The following is a 26,889-nucleotide window of genomic DNA, read 5'->3' on the forward strand; positions in this document are numbered from 1 at the left end:
TCTCCTTCCAAAGCAGTTTTTCTATTCTGGAAATCCAGTGACTATTTATCTCACCAGAGCCAATTTGGAATAAGGATGTATTTTGGTCCTAATTTAAGGATTGAAAGGCCATAAAGTGGATATTGTGGGAAAAGTATACTAGCACAGTAAACAAAATACTGAACATGTACCAGAATATTTTGTGTTGAATGTAATCTGTTGTATCGTTTTCTCTGCTATTGAAAATGGACAGAAACTGTTGATAATTCATCAAATAAAAAAAGCATGCTTAAAAATAAATTAACTTTTGCAATTCTTCTGAATAAAGCAGATTTTACACTTGGAATGAACTCGGGGTTTTACAGCAGTGTGCAGGCCCTAGCTGCAGCTGGATTCACAGCAGTCACTGCCAAGTGTATTCAATCAAGAGTGACTCAGGAGAACCAGAAAACTGGGCCATGTCTGGGGAAGCCACCGAGTTTAGCAACCTTTTACTCTTGACTGTTCAACCGACTCACTGTCTGTTGTTTTAAAGCAAAAATAGCTTGTCTTCTAAAAATTGCACCTGTACAGCCTTTCTTTCGGGGCGCTTTGTCTTCTGTCCCCTTTCCCTTTTCCAGCTGTTCCCTGAGCTTGTGTTGCTGCTCCAAAGGGACTGCTGTTCAGTGTGCAGCTAGTGGTTCAATTGGGATCCTTTAATTAAAGGCAACATTGAACGGTGTGTCACTGTTGCTTTACATTAGTTATCTCTCTGTTTTATCTATTATGTGTTTTGTGGGTAGTAGTACATCTTAAAAAAACATTGACTCAGGTTACATAAATCTATTTGTTTTGTGTAATCACAGCATCACATTTTACTGTGAAAACCCTTGTGCTGCCAGCAATTTGGTAACCTTTTAATAATAATAAGTGCCAGAAAAGTCTAGCTGCAGGGTGAAAGAGCTGTTAAGAAAAGTTTTAACATGTTTCTCCTGAGAAAGTGGACCTTTAATTACTTTCATCTCTTAAACCAAAGTAAAAAAGGCTGATTGCTCTCCACATGTAAATTACAATTAGTAGTCAGGTCTCCTTTTTCAAGTAAAATTTTTGCTTTCTTAAAAATGTTAAATTTTAAATCTTCTTTTTCCGTTTACATTGGCTTTCAATTTTCATGTTGCATATAAGACCATAGTCTTCAGTATTCTGTTTTTTTCCAATCAGAAGGTTTTTATAGGTAACACACTAGGCACAGAATTTATAATTTATGACAATCTGTATCGAACGACCTTCAGTATCAAAGTTCATAGCAAAATTAAACTCATAGTGCAATCTATTTAAAGATAAGATTTACAAAGACCTACACAACTGTAAGATTTCCATATTAAAACTCAAAAATTAAATTAGAAATCACTTTACAGTTCATACGCAATTACCCATTCCAGTGCTTTCAGTGCAATCTTGTTACTGGAGCCTGTGTTAACTATGCTGCCTTAAGGTGTGTGAACTAGCAGCACACTAAGACTGTAAACCAGAAACTCCCATCCTTATATCAGTGAGAACTGCCCTGGTTGCTGGTTATGTTTTATTGAGTCCCTCTAAGTTTTGTAGGTCTCCTTAAATCGCAATGTCTTTACTGCCTGTAAATAAAGCTTGATATGGTTAATCTGACATTTTTTTTATCAAATTAAGCAATTTCTGAGCTCAGTTGAAAGGGATTTCAGAAGACCATCCTTGATCTTGAGTGTCAGGATTTCATCCGTTATGCGTTGATCACAGCTCACTTTTACTCAGGAGCACTCTGAGGCCCAGAGGTGACATAAAGTTGTCATTTTTAATTTTAATTTTAATTTTAGTCATTCCCAGTGTCCATCTCAACACATGAATTCATGCATAAAAAATAAAGACAACAATTCTCAGGTTTTATTATAATTTTGATTCACATCCAAAGGATAGCAGTTTATTTAGAAAAATACGTAAGAGAAATCATGACAGAGTGGGTCATTGAATTCCACACAAATATAGGTCTAAATACTCCCTACATGGAGTAAGCCCCACGTCTTAACATTGGCTTTTCCACTTGCATCAGTACAAGACAGTTTTATTAACATGCTGTCATGTACAGCTTGTCACTAATGACACATGTCACTAGTGACCCTATTTTTTTAATTTGCACTATGACAGTTTATTTGAAAAGACAGAGAGCTGATTGTTTTGGTTTTCATTTGAACATTTAGCCTTGTACAGAATTCCAGTAATGTCAAATCACCTTGGCAAAGGTCAGGACATTCAGCTGTTCATAAAGAGTGCATTATCAGAAGAAACAAGGATGGTACTGAACACTCAGGGCCAGGTACATGGACACAGTAAGCAATAGAAGTGGACATGTGTTGACCTTTCACTACATATGACTTCTGCAGTATAAAACATTAGATTAGAGAACATTTATACATCTTTATTTCATATAAACATTCTGTTTATCCTAACATAGAGTACATTAAGGGAATTATCAAAATGGATAGATAAGATAATGGGAAAAGATAGGTTAGAAAAAGATCAAAGTTAGAAAAGATAAAGAGATAATAATAAGATCATGGTTAGATCTTAATTTCTCATCTTGAGACTGTGTTTGGAGTTTCTGACACTGCTCTCAAATGGTTCAAGTCTTACCTCACTGATCGCTGTCACTTTGTCTCTCTTAATGGGTATAGGCCTGAAATTGCTCTTGTTAAGTCTGGTGTTTCTCAGAGTTCAATACTGGGCCCATTGCTTGTCAGCATTTACATGATTCCACTTGGTCAGCTTTTAGATCACATGACCTCAGCTATCATTTCTATGTTGATGATACTCAATTATACATCCATACCAAACCTTACACTGATGTGGCTGTCTCTATTCTATCTAATTGCATCTCTGACATAAAAATTTGGATGACTCAAAATTTCCTTCATCTTAACTGTGACAAGACTGAAGTCATGCTTATTGGCACCCCCCATCAACTCTGTAAAGCCAGTCCTGTAACCCTATCTGTAGGGTTTTAGCTGAATTGAAAACCCTTGGGGTGATATTCGATTCTGGCTTAACAGTCGACCCACATGTGCAGCATATTGTCAAAACAACTTTTTTTCACTTATTTATTTTCAGAAATATCACTAGACTACTACCCTATGTTATCACTAACTGTGGCTGAAAAGCTGATCAACACATTGTGCTCTCCCGAATTGACTACTGTAATGCTCTACTCACTGGAGTATCTAGATCTACATTGAACAAACTGCAGTATGTCCAAAATTCAGCAGCCAGAATCCTGACCAGGTCTAGTGCAAGTGATCACATTACTCCTATCCTGGAGTCCTTGCACTGGCTTCCTATCAAATTCCGTGTGGACTTTAAATTCCTCATGCTCACCTATAAGGCTCTGCATGGCTTGGAACCTCAGTCCCTGTCTGAACTTTTATCACCCTAGTCTCCACCTTGCAACCTTCGCTCTTCTAATTCTGGTCTCCGAACTGTCCCCCAAGCCCGTCTTCATTCTATGGGTGAAAGGGCCTTCTCTTGTAATACCCCCAAGCTCTGGAACTCTTTGCCCAAGGATATCAGAGAGTCACCTTCTCTAAACTCCTTCAAATTCAGACTCAAAACCTTTTTCTTTAGAAGAGCCTTTACTTAACTGGTTTCATTCTTTACCCCTCTGCTCCTAATATACTTACAGTAGTACCACCATCTACGGTCTCCTCTGTATATTGTAATTGTGTTTTGTCTTGTGTATTCTTTCAATTTATTGTTGCTGTCATTCTGTAAAGCGCTTTGAGAAGCCACCTTTAAAGGCGCTATATAAAATAAAGTTTATTAGTATTATAATAAGACAACATGAATTTTCTGCTCAGCTGGCATTGTTGTTCCCTTGAAGCAGTCAAGCATGGCTAGTTAATAATACCGATTTTTAAACATAAAACCAGTTGCTGATAAATCATTAAGTGAACCTTCTTACAGGATCCACAAAGAAGAGAGGATAAGAAGATCAAAGAACTGAACATATCTACTGTAGGTAATGTGGGAACTAAAGTGACTGAATTTGTGTTTTTATGTAAGGGACCATTGTCTTATAGTTGTGAAAATAGCTATTTCCTATTTGTGGTATTCACCAGACTTAAATTAATCTCCCACTTGTTTTGTGATGCACTGTTTGGAATAGGGAAAAAATCATTAGCCTTCTGTTTTAAAAAGTAATTGGTCCTGAGAAGAGTTGGGTTTTTTTCCACAGGTTCCCTCTTTTTCCTGTACTTTGTATTATCTGTCCCTGTTTTGCTTTTTTGTTTATTGGAAGCTGTGACTTAGTTTTGGAACAATCTATACAAAATTGCAGATGCAGTGTGCGTTGCTATAAATATTTGTATTTTTAATTTTGTCACCTAGTTATTAGTTTGTTATGGGAAAAAAGAAAACAAGTGTCTATAAGTGCTCTGGTTGAGGGAGTTTGCAATTCTTCATTTTTATAATTTGCTTGCAAATTTAAACTGGTGTCAGGTCCTAATTTTCATTTTGTAAATTAGCCTTGAATTGGCCTTCCTTATTCAAATATTTACAGTACATCCTCTATTTCACTGCAATATTAATTAGTTCAATAATTCAATAAAAAATGACGTATCTATTAATATTTCATAAAATACCAAAATGAAGCATCCCCAGTGTTGCAGTAACATATAAATATGCAAACAAATGACAAAATAAAGCATCTGTTTCCTTTTTTTTTCCTTCATCATAAAAATAAATCAATAATAAGTGCATCCACTCATTCATCTGCTCTGTTCTACAGTTTTGGGTAAAACTGTAATTTTCTCCATAAAAGTCATCACTTCTCAATTTTGTTTTACTTTCCACAATTTGACTGGTTGCCACTTCACATTTAGTAAAAAATATAGGGATAACACACAAGAAGGTGAGAAAACACACAATTCTGCGCATTGCAGCTGCATTGCAGTGAAACTTCCATGCATGGTTGCATTTTTCTGCCCATAGAGGCTAAACCATACTGGGGAGACCATGGTGGGACTAGGGCAGGAGGATGCCCATTAACCAAGCAGGCGAAGGCAAAACTATCCTATACCCATAAATCCAAACATTCAGAAAGCAACTAATTCTTAAATGTTGTTGTCCTTCATGAACTAAATGTTTGTCCAGAACCAACAAATACAGGACATTTGTTTGCTCTCTTTCCCAATGTAATTTCCAACATAACTCTAAAATTAAAAGCTCTGCATCTGCTTACTATTCATGTTGTTGAGAGACCACGCCTAAAACTTACCTGAGGACTGCTGATATAATTTAAGAACCGTATAGCTTCATCCTTCAAAGAGTGGCTTGGACTGGCCCAGGGCTGCATATCAATACGCCAGCGTGGGAACTGAAATAGAACAGAATGAGAAAAAGGGGTGTTAATCTCGGTGTCCTGGGTAATTCCATTCTGGGTTTAATCAATATGACCTTCAGAAATCCCACTGTCACTATTGCAAACCCCTCCTCTTAAGGGCACTCCAGCCCTTCCTTGTTTTTCCACTCATCTCCCGCACCTGCTCCCTGTTCCAGCCCCTTTTCAGTTCCCCCTTAAAAGCCAGACGCTGATGCTATTCCAGGCTCTGCATTGGTTCCCGCACCTACGCCTGGCCCCGTAAAGGTTTTAGTTTCTGTTCCTGGTCCCGTTCCCCCCAACGGTCCCGACCTGGTTCTGTTTTTTATCGTCTGTCTTGGATGGATCGCCTGGCTTTGGACTTTTGCCCTGTTTTGGATTTCCCTTGTTGACTCATCTCTGGATTGTTTGCCTTGGCCACACCTCCCCTAACCACCAGCACTCCATGGACATGCCCCCCTGTCTTCATTCCCGTCTCCTGCATGCCTTTTCCCCCGTGTTTTCTTCTCTTTCCCTGGATTGTGTCGTCTGCATAGGGTCCGGAAAGAACGCTTCCTGACATCCGCCTTAATTCAATGGGTGAATGGAATTAACCACATGTCTACCTGATCTGCTGCTAAGAAAGGACACATCATACTTGTCAAGGACATCATAAGTGTGACTCCAAAGCTACCAATTTTGACAATAGCTCATGTCTTAGAACCGGTTGTTAATCTGGAACATGCAAAAAGTACTTTGATTTCCTTGTATAATTTCTGCTCCAGTTAAACATTTTTCACTGGTAGAATAAATACAGAATGCCATTTGCAATTTTTTTTAATCTGTGCATTAATTTAACCCTTATTATTATTATAACTAATAATTAACTCTGTATTGTTTACTTTCCTGATTTCTTTTCCAATACCCAAAACCTGGAAGAAAAAGTTACTGTGGTGAGTTATTGTTGTTAAACAACTAAAATCAGATTTTTCAATAACGGTCTGACTTTATGTGGGTAAAGGTATATCTTTCATTCTGTGGAAATACTAGAAAAAACTACAACACCACAGCTCATGATGACTTCTAATTTTGCCCAAATTAGGGGTCAGCAGCGTGAGATAGTGTAGTTACCTTTCATCTGTGACATGGATGTCTTATAAAGTTAACAACCTTCCAAGTTAAAATGGGAGATACAGTAAATCAGCTGGTTTTGACAAATATATGCAAAAAGCAGAATTAGTAGTTTCTTCAGATTGTTCTGCTCTCTCTCCATTGTGCAAAGGCAAGAACTAATCAACATTCATTACCATAGCTCATAGAGACTGCATGCTCTTAAAATACATACAGTACTTGAAAGGCATTCCTGGGTTGACAGCTAGACAAGCTATTCTTATATACTGTATACGATCAGTACTTAAAAATAGTTCCCCAAACTGTTATATGCTACTTAATAACTCCATCTCTGTAGCATCAATTCCAACAACAATTCTTATGGCATCAAGACAACTTGAACCTGGTGCTTTGAATTAACAGAGTTTAAGAACTGATGCACCTAGCTTTCCTTTACACGATGTAATGTTCATTGGGAATGACAGCAGCCAAGAATTAAGTGTTTCTTTATTGAGTATATTAAGTTACAATATTTTGCCTTTAACCCTCTTGGCTGAAGGTTCCTTGCCGTAGGAAGAGGAAGCCAGAATCACCATGCAGAGAGGAGTAACCAAGGGACAGCTGCAGAGGTGCAGATGGGGGAGTGATGAAAAAGACGAATGCGAGGGAGAGAAGGGGATTACGTACAGTATTATAATGTTTAACTGAGGAAATGACAGCATGATTGATTACAAATTACTGACAGCCGAGGCTGATTGAATTTGGCTGTTGTCATCCCTCCTGTACTTTCGTTTTATACTCCATTTATCGACTGTGATTTTCTTAACAAACCCAGAACCTTTGTTGCCAGTAAGCTGACAAGACAAAAAAATGCTTTTTTACACAAAGATACTCACACACCATTTATCACGTTCTACCTTGGAGAAAAACATAACAAGAGGTAGTGCTAAGTAACCCAATTTCCTTCCAGTGGAACAGAAAAAAACCCAAGTACTGTGGAGCACAGAGTGGTGTCATTAGCATAATAAAACCCAACCCACAGAAGAATGATTAGCTGGAAAGGCCAAAGTGTTGAAATTCCTGCTTTATGGTGCTCATACAGTACTTCTTTGGGAAGTATTTAACTCCATGTGAGGTCTCATGGGTTAAGTCTTTAGACTGTTGGCTGTGCACTACAAATAAAACTGCCTTTTCCTGTGCCTAACAACAAAGACTATCTTATTTTCATTAGCTGTGGTGTGTTTATAAAAGCTGAGAGAAACGTCTTCCAAAAGCTACAATCACAGCAGTCGGTAAACATTTCTATTAGCAAGACAGAGCGAAAACTAGGAAGTTATCAGCTAATGGGTCACAATTTCCTGCAATTTGAATACTTCCAGAATCTTTGTCAGGCTCTCCATATGAATACAATTTTGGCTGTGTTTTTTACCACTTAGCTCGATAACTACATTGCAGAGGCTAAAAAAAGATGACCACAGCCAGGTGAAATGTTGTCCGCAATGAAGACAAACTGCCGCTCAGGTGTATTCCATGATTGTGGAGTAAGGAAAGTATGTATTATATCTGTAATAATAATTAATTATTGCTTGCACTTATATAGCGCTTTTCCACTCAAAGCACTCTACAGGTAATGGGGACTCCCCTCCACCACCAATGTGCAGCATCCACCTGGATGATGCAACGGCAACCATAGTGCGCCAGAACACACTGTACTATGAGCTTATGTTACAAGTGCTGACTTAACTTACTCTATATGCTGTCTACTGTATGCTACTCACAGTACACCAATGTTAACCATTGTCTGCTCTTTTATAAACAAAATATTAAACATTTATATTTAGATGTTTTTTAGAATTATATTTCGATTTTTTAGACAAAGTTCTTTTTACATCCTCTCCATTTATTTACAGATTTCAGCTTTTCACACATCTTCTCCAATCTCCCTTCATGTGAACATTTTTTCTCATCTGTGCCCATTACCAAACACTTTGTTCTTCGTTCTCCTGTGTTTTGTATTCCATCCACTTCATGCTCTCTCACACACACACCTTAAGAAGGTCCAACAGCTGAAATGTTGTTTCTTTCTACTGTACTTATTTCAGCATGGAAATAGGCATCACTCATTTCTTTACAGCTAATGCACACTAATGCAGCTCCCTACTCAAACCTCAGTACTAAACTATGTTGAGAGGATATGAAGGTGCTGTTGTTAATATTGCTGCCGCACAGTTGTGAAGCCCTGGGTTCAGTTCCTTGGGTGTTGTTTGTATCAAGTTTGCATGTTCTCCCTGTGCTCACATGCATTTCCTCCGGGTGCTCCCACAGTCCAAAGACATACTGGTAGGTTAATTGTTTATTGTAAAATTGTGTGTTTGTGTCTGTGCCTTATGATGGACTGGCATCCCATCCAGGGTGTATGCTGCCTTGCGCCCAGTGCCTCCTGGGATAGGTTTTGTGACCATGTATTGCAAAAGCAGTTATTGAAAGTGATGTAATGTGAGAGGGTATTGAAATAGGAGGTTTTAACGTCTTGAAAAAAATGGCAATTATAAACTGGCAATTACTGGTGTGATTTGGCAGGTTTAAATGTGCTTTACACTGACAGTCCTGTAAAAAGGCCACAACACCGCTGTACAAAGTCATCTGTAGTAACAATGGATTGCTTTCTTACACTGCGGCCCTGCCACAAAGTCTCACCTTAACCCTAAGAAAATCTTAATTTTTCACTGGCAGACATCTCCATTTGTCTTGCAGCCACACTGATAAAAAAGCTTAGCCTTCAGCCTTTGTTCAAACATGACATTTCCATTATTCTTTTTCTCCTTATTGACAGCTCTTGATGGTGCGGAGGCCAGCAAGCCTGAACAATGACTTCTGACAATCTGGAACTGAACTGAACTGGAAAAATAATCGGATGTGTCACTGCTACTGTGAAACTGTCAAGTGAAGTCATAATGTGAAACAATAAAACCGCACTCAAGTTAGAATTAAACAGTAATAATGACACTGCATCAAAAATTCTGTTCATTCAGAAACCTCTGTGCTGATAGTACTTGATTAGACTTATAGGTTTAGCACTGCCAGACTGGTATGGCATAAGAATTTCTCACATGAAAAGGTAAAAAAATTCAGGTGTGTGTTTCAGATAAAGGAAATCAATTTGAACTGTACTGAAACTGAGAAAAATCTATTTTAGGTGCAATTAACCACCTAAAATGGTTTTGATAAGGTAGTATTTGTTATTTAAATATATGATGAAATTCATATCCCATCAGTAAGATGCCTGTGCTCTCTTTGCTACCATATGGCCAACCTTACTGAGAGATACTGGGCCTGTGGCACTTGTAGGGAACATTCACTGTATCTGTTACTGTATGTGTTGTCATTTAGTAATGTGAATGTGCAGAAGGAACAGCAGAAAAACACTGAACAAGGACAACTTGGATGATGTGACGGCAGCCATAGGATACTCACCACACACTATAAGCGGGAAGGAGAACAGAGATGGGGGATTATTAGGACACCATGATTGGTAAAGGCCAATGGGAAATTTGGCCAGGATGTCAAATTTCAGATTTTTACTGACCACAGGGAGTCAGGACCTCAGGTTTACATCTCACTTCTTTGCCTGACCTGGTGTGTATTGTGGCTGCTAACACATACATGTCATCCATAGCAAGTCCAGCTATTCGGTGGTGTCTGAAGTGGGTCCCTTCATATATATACAGTACATGTAAAGTGCTTTGGGATGAAAAGCACTGCAGAAATGCTATTAATTTTAATGAGTATTCATGTTAGAGGTTGGAGTATGCACAGGGTGCATCCTATGCAGATTTCTAGGCCCAGAGTTTGATGTCCGAGGAGATTATTCCGGGAAATAAGGTGCCAAATCCGTAAACCGAGAATCCAAGTTGTTCCTTACATAAAGTCCAAAAAGCCAAAAGTGCACAAACTAAGAAAATGCTAAGATGAGAGACTAGAGCTCAACGCCGGGTGAAACCCAAGTACTGAATAAATGATGTAAACACTCACCGCACTTAAGTAATTAGAGAGTGAAGGTGTGTTGGTGAGCCGCGGCTCTGTGTGGTTAGCTAGGTGACCGAGAAGAACGCCTTCTTAACGGGGCCGAGGTTGAATTACTAGGGACCGTGGCAATTAAAACGAGTTTTGCCTGGTTGGAACCAACCTTGTCTCCCAGAAGATTAACGTCAAAGAGAAAAAAAATCATACATCTTCTTAAAACTGCAGGAAGCTCAAAAGGGCAGAGTGAGAATCCTTTTCTTATTTTTAACTCGGGAGATAAGAGTAGAAAAGGGGCTTCCAAAACCAGTGAAGAAAACCAAATAATCCAAGACACTTTGACCCTGCTCTGGTGAACGCAGAGAGGGAAACTGAAGACGTAATGAGATAAACTCGAGGTTTTTTTTAACTTATACCTTGATAGGGAGTTTGGTGTGATCGTGAACCAAGAGGAATGACATACAGTAATCATATATTGCTCATATTGCCTGGAGGCAACTTGAAATAATCAATGTGCAGGCAGAGCACACAACATGGGTACACAATACATCAAAATGTCATACAGCACTAAGAAAACAAAACAAGCTCATGTGAACAAGCTGACCTGTCAGGATTGTAAGGGAGCTTCAGATAAGCTAAAATTACATTTAAAAGCTCTGAGTTCTTTTTTGAAGCAAAAATCAGATAAGCTGGAGGCTAATGATGTCCATTGCATTTGCAAGTCCACATAAAATGTTCTTTAGTCAGTAACGCACAGATTTAGACAAGAAAAAAAAGTCCAATTCCCTTTAAGTTTGTTGTGTGTGACCCACTGGGAAACCCATGTTACAATAAATCTTACACTTTTTAATCAGCTAATTACAGCTCCTATTGGTACTGTAGGTCAGGGAAGGGCTGACCAATGTTTCATGACCTTGCATGCTTGCATATGTTGCAACAATAGCACCTGCAAGTGATATTATTACCATAAGGATCATTTGTTACTCTCCACTCAACAATAAGTCACACAGGTCAAAGAATACATACATTAAATATGTCACTTTTGCTTTGGCTCAAGAAGTTGTTTTCTGAGACTGTTTTCTATCCTTTATATCATTCTGTTGATGTATTATTTTAAACTGATTGTTTTGCAGCTTACCTGTTTCCTTTGCACATTACCTATTTCTTTTGCACATTACCTGTTTCCTGTTGTTGTTTTGCACATTGCCTGTTGTCTCTGTCTTTCTTTTCTTATACAATTGTATTGTTGTTGTTTTTTGTACTACTTACCGTCTGAGAGCTAGCTAAATAGCATTTCGTTATACCATATACCTGTGTATGAGTATAATGACAATTAACTTGAAACTTGAACACAATTGCATTGCAGAACATTTGTCTGAGTTGTGTTGGAAGCTCAAGTATATTAAATCTGCAGTGACTCCTGAAAGAATGCTGGTTTAGCCTTCTGAAAGAAATACAGCGCTGAAGTTACAGTTCATCTAACAAGCTAACTTAGGAGCAGAAGGCTGGGTTCTAGACAAAGCTGTGTGTCTGCATCTCTTGCAGTTCAAAGCTCTGGCATCACTGATCATGATCTCAGTGAACAGCCTGTGGTCTGGGTTGCCTTGCTTAATGGATTGAATAAATACTTATTTCTGCACTCGGTAATGGATTTGTAATGGGGTGGAAATATACAAGTGGAGGCCTTCAGATTCAGGAAAGGGCAGGGTGCTGTGTGTTCTGAACTACATTAGGGATATCCCACAGTAACAAAGATTCACATTTACAGCAGTTTGGTACTCAGGTTAAGGTTCAGTAAACTAAATGGAGCTATTAACACTGTTTCCCCACACATAGTCAGGGACTTCGTTGCAATATCCTGCTTCTTAAAAAGAGTAAATCTGAAAAAATAAAAAAGTTTTGCTAATGAAAAGGTGATTTGGGTGTTTGCATCAACTACTTTGAGAAATGAACAAATAGTTTCATTGTTTGCACTTTAACAAATTGACTAAACAAATGCCAGGGCCTTCTTTCTCCCAACCTTTAGGGGGTCTGTCCTTTCATAGAAGGGAGTCTAAAAAATAGAGACTTCACAGGTTCACATAGTTTCATATTTTCCAGGAGCTATAGTGCAGGTCAGCACTTAACACCAAATCAGTGCTGTACAAGGCTGCTTTTCAATCAAATACTTCAAAGTAAGTCTTTGATCCTCTTTTAGAGGAGGATCCACACTGATTTGTAAATAAACAAACAGTCATTTTGACAGCTTTTCTTTCACAGTGTACTTCATTGTACACGACGGTATGAACACATACTGGAAACAGGCCAAGACAAATGCAAGCTGCTGTACAAATAATTAGAACAATTTCTGCATTCTAAAACTTTCAAACAGTATAATGGTATCATCAAAGATCTTAAAGGAAACTGCAATGTTTTTTTATATTTTGGGGTTGAACAAATCAGCATTGATTAGTGCATTTTAAACCACAGTAAAAGTAAAATGTACACAGGAACATGTAAAACTTCCAATGTACATTGCAAAATAGAGGAAATTTGCAGGTATGCACAGTGTCATATTCTGTGATTCAGAATGAGGCAAAAAAACGTCCAGTGAGGTGAAGCGGTCCTATTACATTCTAAATGAGCAGGCTTGTGAATACATCTCTTTTAATCCAGAAATATTGCTCTTGACTTCGAGAAGGTTTTGCTAACAAACACCACTTACTTGTTAACTCTGCATGCAGATCATGTTGGAAAATTTCTGCTGCACACCCTGTACTTACTTGCTCATACTGTACATCACATTACATTAGTCATTACCGTGACTAGTGTGCAGGAAGGGTTGCATCACTTTGAAATTTGCGCAAACTCTCACTCTCAAAACCAGGGGTTTGTGACAACATGGCAACTTACAGTACTTTCACCAGGTTCACGGTTTTGTGCTTAATTTGATATGTGTAAAATCTTTCTTTACCATCAACAAATTTATTTTGTTACCAAGGTTTCATAACCAGTCTTAAAAAATGGGACTGCAGTTCCCCTTTAAGGAAATAATCAGGTCTTTGGTTTGATGTCTTATGCCAATGATATCACCTCCTTCAGCACAGGTTCCTCTTTTACCATAGTGCAGCATTGTTTTGGAAATTCTGGTCCAGCGGGAAGAGTACCAACTTCAGGCTTACCAGCACAGCCTACAGTAACATACTGTTTTTCTTTGACAGCCTTCCATCATAGTACTGACCTTCTCAGACCCCGCATAGTTTCTAAGATCTGCCCAAATCAGGTACAAAATGCTTTTTTGTATGATTTTGTTCCTGTAGAGAGGCTTGGGAGGTTCTATGTGGAGATGTTTTATAGAGTCTTTAAAGCATCACAAATGCAGTTTTTCTTCTTTTGTCCTGTCAATGCTGGTACTTTTCTTCATTAGGGCAGAGTCCAGGGACTGTGAGCAAATCTTTACAGTCTGTGACAGTGTGAGTCTTCTTATCCCTTCTCGTTAATATTGATTAAGGGCATGCAGTTTCAAATTCTAGGTCAGAAACTGTGCTTCAGTAACTGCGTTTTGTGTTGTATAAAGGAATCCTTGGAGACAGAGAATGACAGAAAAAGTGTCAAATTTGGGAACGATTTGGGAAACCTGGGTCAATAAATAAGCTGTAGCCTTTTGATTTCCAGCAGGAATTGTTCATGCTTTTTAAAACACAAAAAGGCTGTCTCTTGTCTTCACACAAACAAGAAAAGACTTTAAAGTATATTACAACTCTAAAACACAAGCTTTTTTTCTCTCTTAAAAATAATCATCAATGTGAAGCAGGAAATATGTACTGGCATCTTAAATGGGTCAAAATGAAGAAGGGCCTAGATTAATTTCAAAGGTAAGAAAATATTCAGGCCATGTAAGAATAAAAGATTCTGAAGTTTTATCAAGATTTTCTGCTTTTGCCATTATGCAGGGCATCGGAATGAACATTCAGTCTTTACAAATTTGGAGTAAACCACACAACAATCAAATGCAAATACTCGAGATAAACAAGTAGGTAGTAGACAACAATGTGCAATGTTGATTAAGGTTCTGAACCAGATGGTCATGAGCTCACATCCTGGGAGAGACAATGCTATTGTATCCTTGACCAAGGTACTTCACTCAAATTGTTCCACTAAAGGTCCTGCTGTTTAAATAGGTCTCCAGGTTGTCACTGTAAATAAAACTTGTTTCTCAGTTGGTTTACATGGCAAAATAAATAAAGGAATAAACAGTCCTGGGAAACATAAACGCAGAGAAACAAAGGAGGATTGAACAAATTTGATCTTTAAGGGTAAACAGCATGTATTCTTGAAAATTAGACATTCCTGCTAGCACAGCAAGTTCATTCAAGAACATGATGGAATGACATTTTATAACACGTAATTGATTCAACTTTCCATAATGCAGTGAAATGTACAATAACAAATGGATTTCAAAGGTCTCATCATCCACTGACATGTAATCCTATGTATATGACTTGTGTCTAAAGAGCCTTATTGTTTTGTTCCACCAAGAATTGTAGTACCAAAGAGGAAACGTGTGAATCAAACCGAGATTTTAAAACGAAATGATACTCCTTAATTTATGTAGTCTAAGAAAAATATATTTTGTCCTAAATATAGTACGTTTATTAACTGCTTGACTTAAACATTCTAAATGATACTTATTCCCAAAAGAAAGCAAAAATAAAATATATGAGAATATCAACAAAAAAAATCCAGGAGCCCCAAATACAGGTTGCCAAGAAACCTTGCATGATTTCTTTGAGAATCCTTTATTCTCACAGTGAATAGATTGTTATAGGATTTTCCCACTGAGATTCCCAAAGGCATTCTTAATGGAGTACTTTGCTAGGGTACATACTGTAAGGATTTGAACTTTACACCTTCTCTGGCCAAGTTGTGCTTCACAGTTGAAGTGGTGTTCTATGGAGCATCTCCAGTTCCTCTTTTTTCCACATTTTAACCGTACCATCTCTATGGTAAACTTTGTTCCAACTCTGCTGACTTCTCTTTGTAATTCTGTGCAAATTCTAATGCTTGGTGGAGGAAAGGCTTGGGCATGCATGACCACCTCTGAAACTGAGGTGAGCTCATGTATTTTTATTGGTAATATAACCAGTGATGGAAGAGGCTGCATGAGTTCTGAAATTTACAGAAACATATGTACAAGAAATTGTGCTTATGTAGAAGAAAATATTTCCATACTTATTTGGTGCTAGTTCACTATGCAGAATAGCAATGATCCAAAACATACAGTAAACACAACCAAGGAGTTCATCAGGAAAATAAAGTACAAAACGTGTATGCATGGATTTTACATGTTCAAAATGGCTGCATCAAAGCGTTTCAGATGATTGAAATCTGTGGTCACAGATTTCATGCAGTTATCACCTTGCTCAGAGGACTATGCAAACTTTACTTCAAGTGAATGTGTTCTCATACTTATCATCACTTGAAATCACTGGACTGAACACAGTATATTTGTGTTCCAATATGATTAAATATATACATTACTCAACAATAAAACTTATATGGTACATCTGAAAGGTCTGTAATTAAAGGTGTATAAAGGACTGTAATTGTTCTACAGCAGTTCCGATACTTTTGAAGGGTATTGAATTATTACATTCTACTAGTTTAAGTGTAAGCTATATTTTTTTTAATATTTCACTGGTTGCTCTTTTTTTCATCGTTGACTGTTGATGGGTTCATTTCTATTAAAATCTTACATTTTAACTATTTGCTTGCTGTAAGCCCTTTTCAAAGACTATAATTAGTGAAATTCAGTATATTCAATAGAAGTAATTTTAATTGAATATTGTTCACACAAATGTTTTAATCACATTCAAGAATAATACTCCATTGACTAATGCATTTAAAGCATTTTGGGCTTGCAGATATTTGTAAATGGGAACTCAAAGAAAAGTTGTTAGCAGAAGTATGCATATGTAACATCTGCGATGGTATAGAACCATCTCATGTAAGACAACACTGGAATAATGAAAAAAAGAAAGGAAAGACTAAACATGAGTAAACGACAAAAGAAAAAATTCTATCCAGCTTCATTGAAATAAGAGAAAAAAATACAACTAGCTGTTTTAGAATTCAGAAAATTCTTTTGTTTTTGTCACTGAAATGCTATTTAAGCTTCTGTTTTTGTTAGCACTCTCTTGCAGAATGTCACCCGTCCATTCAAATGTACATGTTGTTGCACATTGTTAGTCCACAAAGTTCTGCAAAGAAACTAAGGCCACATGCAGTCAGGTTCTTACTGCCTGTTGTTAAACGCCCGGTGTTGCTGTCCTTAGTTGTGTATAATAATTAGACCAACCCATACATTTTTACTTTTTTGTTTTGTGTTGATATCAGATAAATGACTGCATGACAACGTATAGTGTTCTAGAAAAGAAATGCATGGTCAGCAAAGGGAGTTGCTTGCAACTATGCAATGAGGAGAGAAAACACATAAATGATAAGAGCTCCAATAGATTTGTCATGCATGTTTTGTTTTCAGAGCATCTCATGCGCACATCCCTTCAGTCAGTTACCTGAGTTTCCTCTTTAGCCCTGGTTTAAGATGTCCTTCAGGGTGTGGTGCCACTAAAGTAAATAAATCCTCTTGGCATTCAGTAGTTTCTACTTGCAGGTTGCATTTATGGAATCCTGTTTGCTAGGATTGTCTAACACCATCACGAACAGTATACCTTCCAACTCAGGAGTTTGCAAGCGAAAAATTAAATGAAATTGGATTAATCTTCTGTGTTTCAACGATGGTACTAGACATCTGTCTTCTGGAGCCTGTTCCAGCTGTATTCTCAATCAACTTACACCGTAACTGTAGTAATGTTGTGCTTGTTATTGAAAAATCGTATTAGACATATTAAAGTGTCAGTTACAGTATGTAATGGAGAGATCAGCTAGATGGCAAAACAAAATGGCACCGAAAGTCTTCAGACCTGAGTTGAGAACTGTTCTGAGTGATTCCTGATCCCTGATTTCCTGGTACTCCAAAATTATTTGAAAATGTTCTGCATATGTGTCTTTAAATGTTACCATAAAGCAGATTAATTTATGATTAAAAGGCATTGTGTCAGTTTAGGAGGAGAGTTCTTATTTTAATTATGATATCAAAACAGCTAAGTCGTGTGAAAGGATTTAAACACCACTTAGTGTCAAAACTTTGATTTGTTTGTAAAATTGTGTCAAAATCTGGCAGTTGTGAACAACTGAAGTGGTCCATCTCGCTTTCTTCAAGGGCCCATTCTAGCCCTTGGCTTTGTGGTGACAACTGTCTGTCCTATACCTTGTTTACATTTCTTTAATGAAAATACTTGGAAAAAGTGCTAACTGGATAACAAGTTAATCACTTTGGAAGTAATAGTTTCAGTCTAGCTTTCATTTAGATCCTAACAGGATTCTGGTATTTTTTTGTTTGTTAGGATCTCTCTGCTGTATTTGCTACAATTGTCACATGATGCTCTTAAATGGGTTGCAGCATTATGCTCGCCTTAATGGAAAAGTGTAGGACTAACTTGTTTCCTGTCTTTCAAACCATTGCCAATTTGCGTCGATAGCTGTTTTTGAGAAGGATTCTAACCTTGGTCCTCCTTTGTTTTGTGTTTAAATGCTTTCATTTTTATGTTGATGATGCTCATATTCCACTATAGGCAACACTTGACTATAATTGACCCACATCTCTCAATACCTAATACCAGCCACCTAAGAAACTACATTGACCTACTGTGCAAAAGCACCTACAGTATACTAGAAAATCAATGTATTTTGTTTTTTGAGCAGCAAATAACCAATATTCTTTACAAAACTTTGATATATCTTGTTTCCTTTTCTGTTAAAAATATGAATGAAGTCCTGGCCTAAAAAAACTTTCTGGGTCATTTACTAAGGATGTAAAGGTTTGTAGGACATTTTACAGTAATATGTTGAAAAAAAAAGTTCAGACACAGTGTTCCTCCAGGGACAGGACAGGACACACTTAGATGCCAAATCAGCCAGGTGATGTTACTCCACAGTATGACACCTATTACACAGTAAGGAATAAGGGCTTTTTTCTAGATTTGAAAGAACAGCTGGAGTCTCTATGTCTCACCAGTAAAAGAAAACTATTTCAAGTAGCAGTAGCTGTTATTAATTGGAAAGGAAGTCTGTATATTCCAGGAATAAAAAGGTCATTTCTTCCATGATAAGAGTCCTTAAGGAGCCAGGCTCCCCACATTCATGGAGCTTAAGAGGAAGCCCAATTTCCTTTACATCCAAATTTAGAAAATATCAATGTTATGCTCCCAGAAAATTCCTAATCACTTCAGATTGGTTATGAACAAAGCAGGCATTGAGTTGCCTTTGCAGATTGAGGTTTTCTTGAAATTCATTCATTGAAGGATTTCTTGAAGTTCAGTATAATTTAAAGCTTCGCTAATCACTTATAATTAAGATGTAATCCTGGATAGTGTGAGAAATGTGAAAAGTGTTCTCTAATTCAAGCATGGCATCTGTTATAATGATGCTTCTCCACAGAAGATAAAGTAAATAAAAATGAACGGTCTAAGTTAATCCAAAACAAGTAAATTGTGCTCTGCTTCTTTAGACAGGAATATAATTGAGTTTCATTATACAAGGCTGGGTTCAACAGGCATTGCTGCTATACCGTACATTATCTGCTTTGCCTCGAGAGCATAGGATTCTATCCATAGCATCATCAGATTTCACTTCAAAACTGGCAAGTCTTATGCATACATGTTCAAACACTGGTGTGTGCAGCATAACACATCTTCTACATGCAAAGGGCATGACACCAGTCAAAATTAATTCAATGAGAGATTATATGCAGTAGATATGAGGCTTGTTGTCATTGCAGGCAACCTGCAATTTGTTTTTCTCTTTTCTCAGCTTTTCTCTTAATCCTGACTAGGATGTTGTGTAATAGCTCAAATGTATCTACCACCGCCCACCATAAAATGTAAATTACTTTGCATACAACTATATATCAGGATTTCCTACATACAATATTTTATTTAATTTTACATAATACTTTAGCATGGGTTTACCATTAACTACATTGCCACAAACTGTGCAGCTATAGGGTACCAAAACAGACCACTTTCAATGTTTACAAATGCACCCGGATAGGTCTCTCTGACACATTACCATGCAGAAGGCCACAAGCTACCAACTACATTACAGATTGTGGTTGCGGACAGACCACTGCGGTCCTGTCCTGTCCAAGACAAGCAGATGATTTGCCATAAATAGTGAAGTGCCCAGCACCATTAGGTTTCATGGTTTCACTAGTAGTTTTTGGGAACTCCTTTCACAATTTCTCTAATGAATTTTCAGTCATAAGCTTTCTTGGGGAAGGGCAAAAAGGTTGCAGAATTCCAATAAAGCCGTCTACTGAATCACCATAGTAGAATCAATGTTTTTTTTTCCACAAAGTAAGAAAAGAACATGTAATCATATCAAACATACTGTTTCTGATCTTAATGCTCCTTTGTCTGATCCAAATATTACTTAAACTCTCTCAGTTCACTGTTACAAATATAGTACCGTAATTGATTAAATCTTCAAGGAAGACTGTGGTGTGGTTTTCATAGTTTGATTCAGTAGGACCAATCCTTTAGAAAATCTAAATGTAAAATAGTACAACTCTTACATTAGTCATACAGTAGCACCTTTGTGTCTTTAACGTTATAACCAATCAAATGCTTAGTTAGGCCTCAAAATGAACAGTTTGTGCTGCATATCAGATTCTACTTTTTAAATTTAGATGTTGGAGCTGAATATGCCCCAAAGCCATGGTTACTGAGATGTGATTTAACTACATACAGTATAACTATGAAAGATTACCTGGTTTTAAAAAAATTTTCTGGTTTTATCCAGTTTTTTAGCTTGCACAGAGCAGATGTTTTTATTATAATTCTTGGCCAGGTCATCTTGTGCATGTGATAGACATTATCAGTTTATCAGGTTAAATCAATAAAAATGTTGGCTGGGTCTCTCTAAGCATAACCAGACTGTAGATTTTAAAATAGTTAAAAGGAGGTAGCTTCTCATTTGACTGAATTGTGTTTGTCCTCACTTTGGTTCAAAATACACTTCTCTTTTACTAACAGTACTTGATTAAAGAATATTGCCATATAGCAATAACATTGCATGTCCTATGATCAACATGTTCCAAAATTCCATTATTCTAGGAATGAAATAAAAGAAATTGAGGCGATACCAATAAAACACAATAAAAAGAGCACCGTGGCACTCAGCAGCATTCCACAGATTAGTACTATATTATGTCATTGAGATTTAATTATACAGTCCAGACAGTTCAGAGGCTATATAGCTTCATGCAATGGAAAATACAATTCTTCAGATTTGAAATGTGTTGGTTCTGTGACTCAACACAGCATAAAAAAGTGGATAAAATGCTGTTGATGAGCTCACTGAAGAAAATAATGCATACTGTGCTACTTATCAGATCTAATTGTGGACAGTATGAAAATATGTTTTTTACCAAGTTTTTTCAGTCATTAGGTAAATCAGATGCTCTTTAATTTTCTTTCATGGAGAATGAGGTCTTTTTCAAGGTCTGACTGTCAGATTCAACACATCTGGTATCTCTTGCTTGCAGCCTTGGCGCTTTGTTAGTCGGTATTGCCTACTGGCATAGAACCAAGTGAATTCCTTTGTGACAAAGCTGAGCATTTACTGCAACCTCAGCCTTCATTGCTATACCTTTGGCAGCGAGAGACTTCTCTTGAACAGGGTGAACACGCTGGAATTTTGTGATCTTTCCCCTAAAAGATACACATGCCTCCATGGCAGTTTTGCCTTTACTCCTCTGGTGTTTTTGTCTTACGGAAGACAGAGTTCAAGAGATTGTGGTGCAAGAGTGGATTCTAAGAGACCTGTAAGGGGCTGGGGTTCACTTAAAATTCAGACACTTAGACACTTTTCAAACATTTTGCTTCCTGGCTCGTGTCAAACAGCCCACTAATGTTATCTTTGAACTACTAATGAACTCTGTAAATTGCCAAACTACAGTACTTCAGGGGCAGATCTATGAACATAAGAAAAGCTGCAAATGAGAGGAGGCTGTTCAGCCCATCTTGCTCTGTTTGTTGCTAGCATCTCAATGACTTATGAATTCTGTTTATCACTTTCGTCGAGCACCCCATGGAGATAACGTCAACTACATGAATGGGAAGATAGTTCAGATGCCCACCATCCACCACATAAAGAAATGTCTCCTGTTTTTGGACTTACCTATAAAACTTATTTTCCACTTTTATCAATGGATATTTGTCATCAGGTGCTGATCTTGAAAATGCCTGTGCATTTTCAGTGCATATTTCAGTGACAAAGCACTCTCTAATGTCCTTTCTCTAAAGACATGAAAAGGTGTCCAATTACAGTCCCATCCTATGCTATATGGTTGTTTTTCAATGGTGGTTCTAGGGTTTGTAAATTCAAGCTAATAAGACACTAACTAGAGTTGCCCTATTTCATAACACTCCTATAGCTTGATAACAGGCAAATATCAACAGCATGATTGCCTATTGCCTACCTGTGAGACTATTCCACCTTAAAATGTCAGGAAAAGGTTTCTCACTTTACAGGTGAGTACCTCTACACAAATGTTACAATGTGCACTTATTGTTGTATAATGATACACACTTGCATGTGTAAGAAACATTCTGTTGACATGTAGATAATGCATATCTGCTATCCGGAGCATGTGGAGTTCCACTCAGCATCATTGCTCACAAATAAACAGTTTACAGGATAGGCAATATATTCTGTATGAGCCATGAGTGTAATGCATCAACACGTATCATTTTTCAGGAAACTGAAATAATGTTGTAAGAATATAAAGCATGATAAAAGATACTTGGTGTATTCCAATTATTAACATAGAAAATAAAATAGCATCATGAGTTGCCTATGCCCTGTGGAAAATGTTTCAATAAGGGGGCAAAGTTGTACTAGGCCCTTTTACTAGGGTCAAAAACATCATGATCAAATCAAATCAAAACCAAAAGGTTGGTACTGCAGATTAATTGAGGTAATAATTCAAAACTATTTTCAGCTTTCTACAAATGTTTAAGTGCTTTTCAGTTCCTTCAGCAAAGCCTCATTAAGCTTCATCTTCAAAGGACTGGTGATTTGTATTCTTAATCAAAAGATGTCTTTCAATAAGAAAATAATACACACAGTTTTCTTGGGAAATTGTATCAACAGATCATTTCTGTTTTGTCCTCAATCACATAAAATCTTATTAAAAAAATAAGGTACAGATCCGGTGTCTCTTGAAATTCAAGCAGCTGTATCAAAAAACATTTGTTTCTGGTTTTTGCACTGGCTTGTCACATTTCGTTTAAATGGCAAGCTTCTATTGAGCTCAGAGAAAAATGATCTCATGTTCAAAGTGCCCTGACTGACTTTTGATTTATGTTCACAAACATTTCCAGTCCTTGCCCGACCCCTCATGTAATCATCTTAGGAAGCCCCTCGGAGGTGGTCTGACATAACCAGCATCAGTGTCACTTGGGTCGTCATGGCAACACTCGTTTAAATTCCTGATCTCTTGGATACTGCCACAAATTTTGGAAGAAATGCAGCTGCACACTACAAAGTGAGAGACAAATAAGCAGATTCATTTATTTTCATACAGAAAATAAAAAGCTTCTTTATTCTTGCATAGCATATTGTATATCCAGAATTTTATATTTATTTTATTCAACATATATTTTATTATATATAAAATATATTTTGTTCAAGATGGGTGATATATGAGATGATATTAGATATTTTGAAATAAATTAGAGAAGTCTACATGTTCAGCAGACATACATTGTAGTCTTGCTTCCGTTTCCCCTTAAACAGCCCCCTGTGTTTAGGCTCATTCGTTTAAAGTTTATTTTTTACAAAATGTGATCATGCTTTGGTGACTGTGGTGCATGTAGATTTGGGCTGAAGTGAAGAGAGAAAAGAAAGCACTCAATGTGTAACACCATTGTGTTTTAAGGGGAGGGTGAGTCTTCTGCATTGCAAGAACTGCATTTTTTCTTATTGTTTGATTGTTATGAAATTTCAGTCTCCAGCTGCTAAAAAATTAAAACCATATTGGAAGAATAGTAAAAAAAGTAGTGCTAGAAATTTAAACCTGCTTTGAAAGCTCATCATAGTTCATTCTGGTTTCAAAGTTTGAGTACGGCACCCTCAACCTCTCAATATTTATTTTGAAACTGTGGGCATGACACGGTCATTCTGTCACTTTTTGTAATAAATCCACGTGAGATGATTTTAGTATTAACAGTGGTGATAATCCATTATATTTGTACTACTCTGTTCTTTAACAGTGTTTTTAAATGAGGTCATTTGTAAATACAAATGCTGTATGTTGTAAAAGAACCTTGATAATAATATTTGGTTAATGCCATGTGTATTCTTTCATTTTATTCATCATTTGACATTTGCTTTGGACAAGTATGCTTGTACATCTTACACACACATATGCAACCACTGCGCTTACAAAAGACTTACATTAAAAACACTGTAATTGCAGCTTCACCATTACATTAAAATGACAGGAACACTTAATAATTAATGCAACTCTTAAAAATATGCCCTGTTGTCAGCAGTGATTTGACGTTTACAGAGCAGAGGCTTTTACCATAATCGCTAGGACATGTCAGAGAGCTATGATCCATGTCAGAGCCTGGGTCTAGGAGAAACTGAACATTTTCCAGATTAAAACTGATACCTTGCTATTCCTCCATTTTTTAATTCTTCTCTTTTCATGTATTCTAAAAATTACAGTTTGTCACCAGGTGACATTTTATGTCTTGCAAGAAACTTCTGAATCAAGTTGTTATATAAAGAATATATTTTTCTTTACACTATTCAGTCTTTCAACTTCCCATCCATTTCCCCTTGTATTAGTTGCACAGCGTAAAAACATGTGCTGTAGATTGTACTCTTATGCATACTCGTGTGTACAAGCATTAAATCTACAATTTATTGTTTTTCCTTATATTTCCAGAATAAATAATCTTTTATCGGAAAATAGATGTGAAAAGTCTTTAAAGAGAGGATTTTGAACATTTGCTTGTATAGAAATGTTATTTAATAGAAAAATAGAACATTTAAACATGCAGAGTGGAGAGAATTTTTGAGCCCACTCAGAGCCAATGCTTTTGCATTTCATTTAACAAAACGATGCTCTAAGCAGGCAAGGGAAGCACACAGAAAGAATACAGCCTACACATGAAAACATTATGTTAGCTGAATGACTCCACTGTACTCTATTGGAGGTCAAAGACTGTGCTCATGGCTGTGACATAATGATACAGAGACAGCCCATCTGAAGAGATACTGCACAGCTTCTGAATAACCCCGTTCTTTAAGTTATCTTCAAACACGTTTGCAGCAAAAGAAAGGTAAGGACCACCTTTTCAAAGCATTTGACCTTCTGAAGATAAGCCATTAAGCTGAATTGAACTACGAGGTCTTGCTTTAATGTTTTCAGGAATCTATAAATAAATTACCTTCTGTAGTGAATGAACAAGGCCAAACTACCTAATACCTCCATGGTATGGGTGATGTTGTGCCAAATATTGTCCACAGAAATCAAGAAAAGACCTAAACTAAGGTCCTGAGGTTTTGTACAGTGGTAGAGGATATTTTAACATTGATCTTAGCCTACTAAAACTATTTTTAGCACATGTCCTTATCAAACCTGTCTCTTAGGATTAATTTATTTCTTTACCAGTCCTATTGCTTTAGCTGTAATAAAGATAAATATAAAATGGGTTTTTGCTTTCATTTTGGAACAGAATGACCTAATTTGACATTTGGCACATTGTAAACCTCTCCAGCAGTGCCTTTATGGTTTTTAGTCATTAACCCAAGTCTGCTTTTTTTCAGTGATTCTCAAGTTTCTATTCCTATTAACAGTATCTGTGGCTATGGATGAGTTAGATGGTCATATTAAAGCTTTAAAATGGAGAACATGAAGGCAAATACAAGGTTATTTTGCAACTTGTCTTCCAATCACTAACCTTTCTGTGATTCAGGAAGGAAGGGCAACAGCCTGCTGCCTTCTCTGGGCTAGTTGTGGTGCTGCTTGCTGCTGCTGTTGGATCTCTTTTCAAAGTCCTCACATAAGTCACCTGTCTCTTTGTAACTCCATCTCTTCTTCTCGGGTTCCCTGTGATGCCACCTTTCTCTGCTGAGGTCCTCTTGCCCTGGGCTTGGCGTGGGGGACCCTGTCTACCTGCAGCAGTTCGACCCCCCGAGAACAATGGCCAAGCCCATTCTCCCAAGTCAGTGTAGACCTGGATACAGACGAAAACTGCTGTGAAGAGAAGGCAGAGACGGAAGGCAAAGACTTTCCTCAGTTTGTCCTTGCTCATCCTGCTTCTCCCTGGCTGGTACTTTTAGTCTCTCAGCCTTTCCTTTGCTCCCCAGTGAAAGGCTAGTTGTCCCATTCTTTCAGACTCTTACATTTCTCCCCAAGCCCTCTGCTTAAGCTCAGTTCCACTCCTGCTGTTCCCTTTTCTTCTCGTAAAAGTGCTGCCTGGGACTGCAGTGCTCTGTACCACCTGCCAGCAGAAGAGTGTTCCTGTTCAGTGAAGGACTACAGGAGAGAGAAAAGGACAAAATTGCTGCACTCATTGAGAAGTTTGGGAACTCCCTCTGTACCTCCCCTAGACGCCAATACAGACCCACCCGCCAACTCCAGCTGCTAGTGTAACTTTACACCAACTCTGTAGAAGGAGCTGATCAGATAGCAATACAGAGGCCCAGTAGGCAGCACTGTAACTGCTGGTAACAGCAGCACTTTCAAGACAAAAAGGTTGTTCTGAGAATGTTTCTCATATCTCTGCTGGTTACTCCTAAACTTTAAATTCAAAGACAGAGTTTAATTCCTATCTATACATAGTATATGTTAGTGAAATAAAGGAGAGCGCTTTTGAAATAGAAATTCCAGTGAGCTCAGTAATCCCGAAAAAGGGAACTAAAAAAATAATCATTCCAAGGTCCACGAGCAACAAATTAAACATGTTTGATTACTTAGATTGCAAAATCTAAACTGTGCATGTGAGCTTTTAAATTCAGGCATACTGAATGGAAAAAAACTGAATACTAAGGGAAGGAAGGAAAAGCAAATGTCTTGATTTAAATAGATTATAAATATTGGCAGGAAAGAAATTGGAAAGCTCTAAAATGATTAGTTTTGTGTGACATTTGCTGTAAGGATAATGTAATAGTGTGGCTGTATTACATTGACTGTGTTATTCATATCTCAATCTCTTAGCCATTTTAAAATTTAATTTCAACTGTAGTAAAAATTTAAATGGATTAGGAAAAAGACCCACCGATGTTTTGAAAATGAAAGG

General features: G+C 37.3%; 1 protein-coding gene across 1 annotated transcript in view; it reads right to left on the reverse strand.

Annotated features, from left to right (window-relative positions):
- Positions 1 to 26,120, reverse strand: part of mettl24 (methyltransferase like 24) — a 63,389-nt gene extending 37,269 nt beyond the window's left edge. Inside the window, exons 1-2 of the mRNA XM_088938275.1 lie at positions 25,549 to 26,120; positions 5,261 to 5,359 (exon numbers count right to left, since the gene is read on the reverse strand). Of these exons, the coding sequence (XP_088794401.1) occupies positions 5,261 to 5,359; positions 25,549 to 25,902 (453 nt within the window). The 5' untranslated portion in view covers positions 25,903 to 26,120. The remainder of the gene's footprint in view (positions 1 to 5,260; positions 5,360 to 25,548) is intronic.
- Positions 26,121 to 26,889: the final 769 nt, after the last annotated feature.

This window comes from Atractosteus spatula, chromosome 2 (assembly GCF_055471065.1).
Source record: "Atractosteus spatula isolate fAtrSpa1 chromosome 2, fAtrSpa1.hap1, whole genome shotgun sequence".
NCBI classification, from domain to species: Eukaryota; Metazoa; Chordata; class Actinopteri; order Semionotiformes; family Lepisosteidae; genus Atractosteus; species Atractosteus spatula.